Source organism: Colobus angolensis, unplaced genomic scaffold (assembly GCF_000951035.1).
Source record: "Colobus angolensis palliatus isolate OR3802 unplaced genomic scaffold, Cang.pa_1.0 Scaffold22, whole genome shotgun sequence".
In the NCBI taxonomy this organism is placed as follows: Eukaryota; Metazoa; Chordata; class Mammalia; order Primates; family Cercopithecidae; genus Colobus; species Colobus angolensis.
The window spans coordinates 1,331,818-1,341,671 of record NW_012115377.1 but is presented as its reverse complement, the minus strand read 5'-3'; the positions used below and the strand labels follow the sequence as shown (position 1 = coordinate 1,341,671).

General features: G+C 53.2%; 1 protein-coding gene across 2 annotated transcripts in view; it reads left to right on the top strand.

Annotated features, from left to right (window-relative positions):
• The first annotated feature begins 2,480 nt into the window (after nucleotides 1–2,480).
• TMIGD2 (transmembrane and immunoglobulin domain containing 2) overlaps nucleotides 2,481–9,854 on the top strand; it is a 14,671-nt gene continuing 7,297 nt past the window's right edge. For both annotated transcript variants that reach the window (XM_011943462.1, XM_011943461.1), the window contains exons 1-2: nucleotides 2,481–2,566; nucleotides 6,873–7,232. In XM_011943462.1, coding sequence (XP_011798852.1) covers nucleotides 2,521–2,566; nucleotides 6,873–7,232 — 406 coding nt within the window. In that variant the 5' untranslated portion in view covers nucleotides 2,481–2,520. The remainder of the gene's footprint in view (nucleotides 2,567–6,872; nucleotides 7,233–9,854) is intronic.

Sequence of the window (9,854 nt, the reverse complement as noted above, 5' to 3'; positions counted from 1 at the left end):
GGCGCGCCCGCCGCGGCCGTCTGGGAAATGTAGTTCCGCGCCGGCGTCGCCGAGAGCCCTCACGTCCAGCGCCTGGGGCTCACCGGGCGGTGTCGGTGGTGATATGTGAGCTGGAGAGAGCCTTGGATCAGAAGACAGGGGGCTCGACCCCCGGCCCTGCCGTGGGACCTCAGAATCATCTCTAGTGCTCCCGTGCCTCAGTTTCCTCACTTGTTCACTCACACAGGTTATCCGTTGCTACTCAAATTGTCTAGCCCGCCTGCTCACGTCTTGCATTTACTGAAAATCTAAGGCTTTTGCCCAAGAGGTTGTTCAGCCTCCAATGCCTTGTTTCCATTTGTCCCTATGTCACAACTGAACTCCTATACACCCCACAAAGCCCCAGGTTCCAACAGCTCCTCCAGAAGTCTCCGTGCCAGCCCAGGCGCGAAACTAAGAATGTCTGCGTCCCGCTTTGGAAGGACCTGGGACCTAATCTATCCAGGGTCCCTCCGCAGAGGGTGGGGGGAAGGGTGGAACTTCAGAACGTTCTGACTACGGGAAGGAGTGGGCAGGGGAGGCTGGGAGGGTGTGTGTGTCTGCAGGGGAGGTGCAGGCACAGGCACCGCAGAACCTCACTGTGGTGGAGGGGAACGCTGCGTATGATGCAGGCCTTCTCCGTCCGAGTGAGAAAGGAGGTCACTTTGCAGTTGGGTCTGAGACATTGAGGTCTGTGGGTTCGCCACCTCCTCCCAGAAGGCACTACAGAATCAGGGGTGAGGGGCGCAGGGCTGGGAGGAACTCCAGAGCCCATGAACCTCCTCCACAGGACCCTCAAGCTTCTCCAGGCCATGTAATAGGACCCAAAGTTATCAACAGAAATCTATTTCTCTGAACCTCAAAGGAAGACTTTTTAAAATTAATATTCTTTTTTTTTTTTTTTTTTTTGAGACAGAGTCTCACTCTGTCGCACAGAGTGCAGTGGCGCCATCTCGACTCACTGCAAGCTCCGCCTCCCGGGTTCACGCCATTCTCCTGCCTCAGCCTCCCGAGTAGCTGGGACTACAGGTGCCCACCACCACGTCCGGCTAATTTTTTTGTGTGTTTTTAGTAGAGATAGGGTTTCACCGTGTTAGCCAGGATGGTCTTGATCTCCTGACCTCGCGATCCACCTGCCTCGGACTTCCGAAGTGCTGGAATTACAGGCGTGAGCCACCGCACCCAGCCTATTATTCTTTTTTTAGAGACAGGGACTCACTCTGTTGCACAGGCTGGAGTGCAGTGGCGCAATCATGGCTCACTGCAGCCTCCAACTCCTGGGCTCAAGCAATCCTCCTGTGTCAGGCTCCCAGGTAGCTGGGGCTATAGGCATGCACCACCACCCTGGGCTGGTTTTGTATCTTTTTTTGCTTTGTTTTGAGACAGGGTCTCACTCTGTCGTTCAGGCTGGAGTGCAGTGGCAGGATCTCGGCTCCCTGTAATCTCCATGTCCCCAGTTCAAGCAATTAATTCTCCTGCCTCAACCCCACTGAGTAGCTGGGACTACAGGCACCCACCACTAGGCCTAGCTAATTTTTGTATTTTTAGTAGAGACCGAGTTTTGCTATGTTGGCCAGGCTGGTCTCGAACTCCTGACCTCAGGTGATCCGCCTGCCTTGGCCTCCCAAAGTGCTGGGATTACAGGCCTGGGCGAGCATGCTCAGCCTGTATCTTTTTTTTTTTTTTTAATCGAGATGGGATCTTGCTGTGTTACCTAGGATGATCTCAAACTCGGCTGAAGTGACCCTCCCACCTCAGCCTCACAAAGTACTGGGGTTACAGGTGTGAGCTACAGCGCCCAGCAAAAGAAAGACATTTCGGGAGCAAAATAATTGAGGCAGGGACCCTGTCATTTAACTCACTGCTCAGGCTTAGGCTGCCTGCCCCTCCCCCACGGAGCCACCTGCTCTCACACTGTGTCTTCCTGTACCCAAATGTGTTTATGTAGAGCCTTCCAGAAAGCTCACAGGGGTGCATTCCCCCAACTCACTTACGTACACTGCCTTTCTTTTCTTTTTTTCTGAGACAGAGTTTCGCTCCAGTCACCCAGGCTGGAGTGCAGTGGCGTGATCTCGGCTCCCTGCAACCTCCACCTCCTGGGTTTAAGCCATTTTCCTGCCTCAGCCTCTCAAGTAGCTGGGATTACAGGCATCCGTCACCATGTCCAGCTAATTTCTGTATTTTTAGTAGAGATGGGGTTTCATCATGTTGACCAAGCTGGTCTCAAACTCCTGACCTCAGGTGATCCACCTGACTCAGCCTCCCAAAATGCTGGGATTAAGACATGAGCCATGTCACCTGGTCTGTACACTGCCTTTCAGATAGGAAATGCATTGGGGAAACTGAGGCATGAGGCGGCAGGAAGTGGAGCCCCCAGCAGCCTGGAACACCGGACGTCTGCTGTCTGGCCCTGGGTGTCACATCTGTCTCTGCAGCGGGAGGCGGAGATTGTGGCAGGAAGTCTGTCAACTGGGAGGGGGAGAGGGGTCTGATGGGCCAGGAATGGGGTCCCCAGTTATGGTGCTGGGCCTCCTGGTGCAGTTCTGGGGTGAGTATCTGGGTCTCCCTCCCCTCCGAATCCACCTCTTGCTGTCATCCCCAGCTGCCTGCCTCCCAGCTCAGGGCCCTTCTAAACTTAAGTCTCTCTACTCTGTCAGATAAGGCTCATCTCCCTCTGAGACTCAGAACATGATGGGGGCTGGAGGGTTAAGGAAGGATCGTCTGAGTGCCGCTAGGATACAATCTAAACCTTGCCCTACATACCAGCCTGGCCTGACCTCTCTCATCTCCACCCTCCGCGATGCCTTTGCTCCCTCCCCCTTGCTCCAGCCTGGAAGCTTTACTTTCTCTGTTTCTCCAATGGGAAGGCTGGATCCAGCCCTCCAGCCTTTGCACCTGCTGTTCCAGCTGCCTAATACCCTTCTCCAGATCTCATGTCTCTACCCTCCTCTGCAATTGCATCTCAAATGCCGGGCACTTCACATAACCTCACCTTCTCCGGGAGTCTAACAGACACGTCAGACTTCTCACAGCTAAAAGCAAACTTTCTACTCCGGCAGCAGCTCCCTCTGTGTTTCAAATTAAGGACAAAGGCTACTGCCCTTCTCACATTTCCTCCCGCGAAAACCTCCATTCCTCTTTCCCTCTCTTCCAATTCCAGCAGCTTGCACTTTTTTTGTTGTTTGTTTCGTATTTTTTTGGTTTGTTTGTTTTTTGAGAAGGAGTCTTGCTCTGTCACCCAGGCTGGAGTGCAGTGACGCGATCTCGGTTCACTGCAACCTCCGCCCTCCAGGTTCAAGTGATTCTCTTGCCTTAGCCTCCTGAGTAGCTGGGATTACAGGCACAGGCCACCGCGCCTGGCTAATTTTTTTTGTATTTTTAGTAGAGACGGGGTTTCGCCATCTTGGCCAGGCTCGTCTAGAACTCCTGACCTCATAATCCACCCGCCTCGGCCTCCCAAAGTGCTGGGATTACAGGTGTGAGCCACCGCGCCCAGCCATTTTTGTTTTTTAGAGATGGGTTTCACTATGTTGCCCAGGCTAGTCTTGAACTCCTGGCCTCTAGCGATCATCCAGTCTTGACCACCCAAAGTGCTGGGATAACAGGCATGAGCCACCACGCCCAACCAAGGTCTTTTTATTAAAACTTAAATTGGAGACTGAGGCAGGTAGATCACTTGAGGTCAGGAGTTCCAGACCAGCCTGGCCATGTTGGTGAAACCCTGTCTCTACTAAAAATACAAAATTTAGCCAGGCATGGTAGCGAGTGCCTGTAGTCCCAGCTACTCAAGATGCTGAGCCACAAGAATCACTTGAACCCAGGAGGCGGAGGTTGCAGTGAACCAAGATCATGCCACTGCACTCCAACCTGGGCAGCAGTGAGACCCCGTCTCAAAAAAATAAAAACAAAACAAACAAACAAACAAAAACTTAAATTGGACTATTTCTATCCTGTTTTCTGATTTTCCATCACACTTCGATTAAAACGCAAACTGCTTAATTTTCCTCACCTCTCCACACCACCCCAAGGCTCACAGGCCCTGCTCAACGCTTCCCCCTTCCCTCCTCCCTCTGTCCAGCCACACAGACCTCCTCGCTGTTCCTCCAACACACCAGGCACAGTCCTGCCCCAGGGCTTTTGCACGGACTGTGCACTGTCTGGAATGCTCTTACCCTCCAATACCTTCCTTGTCACACTGGTTACCCCTTTCCATTAAGATCTCTGGTCAGGCTGGACACAGTGGCATGTGCATGTAATCCCAGCAATTTGGGAGGCTGAGGTAGAAGGATCACATGAACCCAGGAGTGGTTTGTTTTGTTTTTTTGTTTTGAGACAAAGTATCACTCTGTTGCCCAGGCTGGAGTGCAGTGGTGTGATCTCGGCTCACTGCAACCTCCACCTCCTGGGTTCAAGTGATTCTCCTGCCTCAGCCTCCCAAGTAGCTGGGACTACAGGTGTGTGCCACCATGCCCGGCTAATTTTTGTATTTTTAGTAGAGACAGGGTTTCACCATGTTGGGAAGAATGGTCTTGATCTACTGACCTTGTGATCCGCCCGCCTTGGCCTCTCAAAGTGCTGGGATTGGAGACATGAGCCACCGCACCCGGCCTTGTTTTGTTTTGTTTGAGACAGTCTCGCTCTGTCACCCAGGCTGGAGTGCACTGGCACATCAGGTCACTGCAACCTCCACCTCCTGGGTTCAAGTGATTCTCCTGCCTCAGCCTGCTAAATAGCTGGGACTACAGGCGCCCGCCACCACGCCCGGCTAATTTTTGTATTTTAAGTAGAGACAGGATTTCACCATGTTGGCCAGGCTGGTCTTGAACTCCTGACCCCAGGTGATCCGCCCACCTCGGCCTCCCAAAGTGCTGGGATTACAGGCGTGAGCCACCTCACCCAGCCCATAAGCCCAGGAGGTTGATCCTGCAGTGAGCTATGATGGCACCACTGCACTCCAGACTGGGCAACAGAATGAGATGGAGTCTTTTTCTCTTTGATATGGAGTCTCGCTCTGTTGGCCAGGCTAGAGTGCAGTGGCATGGTCTCAGCTCACTGCAACCTCTGCCTCTCAGATTCAAGTAATTCTCCTGCCTCAGCCTCCCATGTAGCTGGGATTCCAGGCGCCTGCCACCACACCGGCTAATTTTTGTATTTTTAGTAGAGATGGGGTTTCACCATGTTGGCCAGGCTGGTCTCGAACTCCTGACCTCAGGTGATCCACCAGCCTCGACTTCCCAAAGTGCAGGGATTAAAGGCATGAGTCACGGCACCCAGCCCATGAGCCCAGGAGGTTGAGGCTGCAGTGAGCTTTAATGGTGCCATTGCACTCCAGACTGGGCAACGGAGTGAGATGGAGTCGTTTTTTTCTTATATATGGAGTCTCGCTCTGTTGCCCAGGCTAGAGTGCAGTGGTGTGGTCTTAAAAAATAAAAAAAGGCTGGTCACAGTGGCTCACATCTACAATCCCAACACTTTGGGAGGTGTAGGTGGGAGGATCACTTGAGCCCAGGAATTCAAGACCAGCCTGGGCAACATAGTGAGACCCCCTTAACCTCTACAAAACCAAAAAAATTAGCCAGGCATAGTGATACATGCCTGTAGTCCCAGCTACTTGGGAGGCTGAGGTAGGAGGATCACTTGAGCCCAGGAGTTCAGGGATGCCGTGAGCTGTGATGGTGCCACTGCACTCCAGCCTGGACCTTAGAGCCAGACCCCAACTCTAAAAAAATAAAAAAATAAGTCACCACCTCAAGGAGGCCTTCCTTGATTACTCACAATGAATAGATGTTCCCTAACCTCACTGGTGTCTTCTGTGGCCACTGCCATTCCTTTCCCCTGTTGCAGTTCTTATTTCATGACTTCCTGTGTCTCTCTTACCCTAGATTGTCAGCTTCTGAAGGGTAGGGGTTTTCATCTGTTTTGGTCGCCCCTGTGTCTGTGTCCCCCACACCCAGCATAGGGCCTGGCACGTGCTAGGCGGTATTTGTGTAGTGGAGTACTGGAGACTATCTCAGAATTCCACAAGCGCTGAACAACTTATACCCATTTTACAGATGGGGTTGTTGAGCCTCAGCAAGTCATGACCTTCCGAAGGTCATACAGACAGCGAGGTTCTCTGGGGTTTTTTTTATGTTTAATTTTTTTTTTTTTTTTTTTTTTTGAGACAGAGTCTCACACTCTGTCCCCCAGGCTAGAGTGCAGTGGCACCCGATCTCAGCTCACTGCAACCTCCACCTCCCGGGTTCACGCCATTCCCCTGCCTCAGCCTCCTGAGTAGCTGGGACTATAGGCGTGCGCCACCACGCCTGGCTAATGTTTTGTATTTTTAGTAGAGATGGGGTTTCACCTTGTTAGCCAGGATAGTCTCGATCTCCTGACCTCGTAATCCGCCTGCCTCAGCCTCCCAAAGTGCTGGGATTACAGGTGTGCTCCACCGCGCCCGGCCTTTATGTTTCATTTTTAGAGACAGGGTATTGCTTTGTCACCCAGGCTGGAGTGCAGTGGTGTGATCATAGCTCACCACAGCCTCCAATGCCTGGGCTCAAGCGAGCCCCTCACTTCTGTCTCTTAAATAGCTGGGACCACAGGTGCACACCACCAAACCCAGCTACTTTTCAAATATTTATTGTAGAGATGAGGTCTTGCTATGTCCTCAGGCTAGTCTGGAACTCCTGGGCTCAAGCAATCCTTCCACCTCGGGCTTCCAAAGTGCTGGGACTAGAGGCGTGAGCCACGGCACCCGGCTTAGGCAAGTGAGGTTTCAAACCCAGACTGCCGGCTCACTAGGGGAGTGAGTCACACAGCCTGACATGCACACCGTCAGAAAGGTTGCCTCTACCTCTTCTGTCTTCCAGCCCTGCAAGGAGCCTCAAGTCTGAGTGTGCAGCAGGGGCCCAACTCCCTGCAGGTGAGGCAGGGCAGTCAGGCCACCCTGGTCTGCCAGGTGGACCAGGCCCCGGCCTGGGAACGGCTCCGTGTTAGGTGGACCAAGGATGGGGTCATCCTGTGCCAACCATACATCACCAACGGCAGCCTCAGCCTGGGGGTCTGCGGGCCCCAGGGACAGCTCTCCTGGCAGGCACCCAGCCATCTCATCCTGAAGCTGGACCCTGTGAGCCTCAACCACAGTGGGGCGTACGTGTGCTGGGCGGCCACAGAGATTCCTGAGTTGGAGGAGGCTGAGGGCAACGTAACAAGGCTCTCAGTGGACCCAGGTACCGAAGCCAGCGGGGAGAGGGAGGGGCGGTGGGGAGGATCCTAAAATCTTAAGACTTTTGAGTCTCAAACTCTGAGAAATAAAAAGCTCTAAATTCTTCATATCAATCTTTCTTTCTTTTTTTGAGGCAGAGTTTCACTCTTGTTGCCCGGGCTGGAGTGCAATGGTGGTGATCTCGGTTCATGGCAACCTCCGCCTCCCGGGTCCTGGGACAAGCAGTGCTCCTACCTCAGCCTCCTGAGTAGCTGGGATTACAGGCACGTGCCACCACACCCAGCTAATTTTTGTATTTTTAGTACTGACGGGGGTTTCACCATGTTGGCCAGGCTGGTCTCGAACTCCTAACCTCGAGATCTGCCTGCCTTGGCCTCCCAAAGTGCTGGGATTACAGGCGTGAGCCACCATGCCCAGCCCATAATCCAAGAATTCTAGAATACAGAATTGAAAGTCATCAGCCAGGCATAGTGGTTGATGCTTCTAATCCCAGCATTTTGGGAGGCTAAGGCGAGAGGATCACTTGAGCCCAGGAGTTGGAGGCTGCAGTGAGTTACGAGTGCACCACTGCACTCCAGCCTGGGCGACAGAGCCAGACCCTGTCTCTGAATAAAATAAAGCCATCAGCTGGGCAAGGTAGCTCATCCCTGTAATCCCAGCACTTTGGAAGGCCTAGGTGGGTGGATCACCTGAGGTCAGGGGTTTGAGACCAGCCTGGCCAACCTGATGAAAACCCCCTCTCTACTAAAAATACAAAAATTAGCTGGGCATGGTGGCGTCAGCCTGTAATTCTAGCTACTCAGGAGGCTGAGGCAGGAGAATCCAGGAGAGGGAGGTTGCAGTGAGCTCAGATCACACCCGCACCACTGCACTCCAGCCTGGGCTACAGAGCAAGACTCCGTCTCAAAATAAAAAAAAAATTAAAAAAGCCATAGACTCTCAAAGTTGGGAGAAACCCTCCAGATAGCTCTCCAGACCAGCAACACCAGCCGCCTCATTTTACAGAGGAGACAGGTGAAGCCAGAGAGGGCCAAGACATGTCTAGCGTTACGCAGTAGGTAGGGGCGCACCCTGTGCGCTGTCCCCTTTACCATGTACCCCACTTATAGACCCACCCTGGGCAGAATCGGGAAACCCAAGGTGATCCAGGCTTTGCCCCTGCTCTGTGAGAGGTGCCTGTGGGCCCTGGGCCTCTGACCAGCCCCCTCTGGCAGAATGAAGCACCCAGCTCTCAGCCCCTCGAGATGCCCGTTCCTCTCCAGCTGGTAGGACCAGCCTGCTGGCGGAGACACGTGCCTGCCTCAAGGGAGGGGCATGTTATGGTGTGTTACCCACCTCTTCCCACCCCTCCAATGTCAAAGGGGCCAATTAACAATTAGAGGAGGCGGGGTGGTGGAGGCGCCAGGCTGTGCGTTGGCAGCTGCCAGAGAGCAGGAAACGGGCGCGGGTCCAGCCCCACACAGCTGGCTTCCCCACCCCACCCCCCCCCTGCCACCAACCCTGAACAGCAGCTTGGCAGCCTCCAGGGATCGCCTGCCAACCTCAGAGGCTGCAAGAGAAGGGGGTTGGGGTGCTGGACCTTATCTTAATTGTGGCATTCACAGCCTTTAGCTGGGGTTCCTGTAAATTATACAAACCTGGATTCAAGCCTCTGTTTCATTTACTTGCTGTGTGACCTTCAGCAAGTGACTTGACCTCTCTGTGCCAGTTCCCTTGGCTGTCAAAATACAGTAAATATGTTTCCTCATTGGGTCGGGTGACTTTAGAGCAGTTATCGCTAAAGGGCTTGCTATAATCCAAGTGCAATGGCTCATGCCTGATATCTCAGCACTTTGGGAGGCCAAGGCGGGAGGATTGCTTGAGGCCAGGAGTTCGAGACCAGCTTGGCCAACACAGCAAGACCCCATCTCTACAAAAAATTCTAAAATTAGCCGGGCATGGTGGCACATACCCATAGTCCCAGCTACGTGAGAGGCTGAGGTGGGAGGATCACTTGAGCCCAGGAGTTGGAGGCTGCAGTAAGCTATGATCACGCCACTGCCTTCTAGCCGGGGTGACACAGAGCGACCCTGTCTCCAGAAAGACAAACAACAACAACAAAACAATGCTTAGCACAGGGCCTGAGACATAGTAAGTGCTCAAGGAAACTGAGTGTTAGGATCTCTGAGCTGAGGCGAGGCAGGGCTTTGTTCAAAGCTGGTCCCCTTTGCTGTCTGGGTAGGGGACCCTAGACAAGTGACTTAGGCTCTCTGAGCCTCGGTTTCCCAGTCTATAAAATGGTCATGGCATGGAGTAGAGGTTCAAACAAAAACAAAAACAAAAACAACCAAACAGGATCCGGAGAGTGATAAATCCCAGGATAAAGATGGCGGAAGACGGAGTCTCGCTCTGTCGCCAGGCTGGAGCGCAGTGGCACAATCCCATCTCACTGCAAGCTCTGCCTCCCAAGTTCACACCATTCTCCTGCCTCAACCTCCCGAGTAGCTGGGACTACAGGCGCCCGCCACCACGCCCGGCTAATTTTTTTGTATTTTTAGTAGAGATGGGGTTTCACTGTGTCAGCCAGGATGGTCTTGATCTCCTGACCTCATAATCTGCCCGCCTTGGCCTCCCAAAGTGCTGGGAT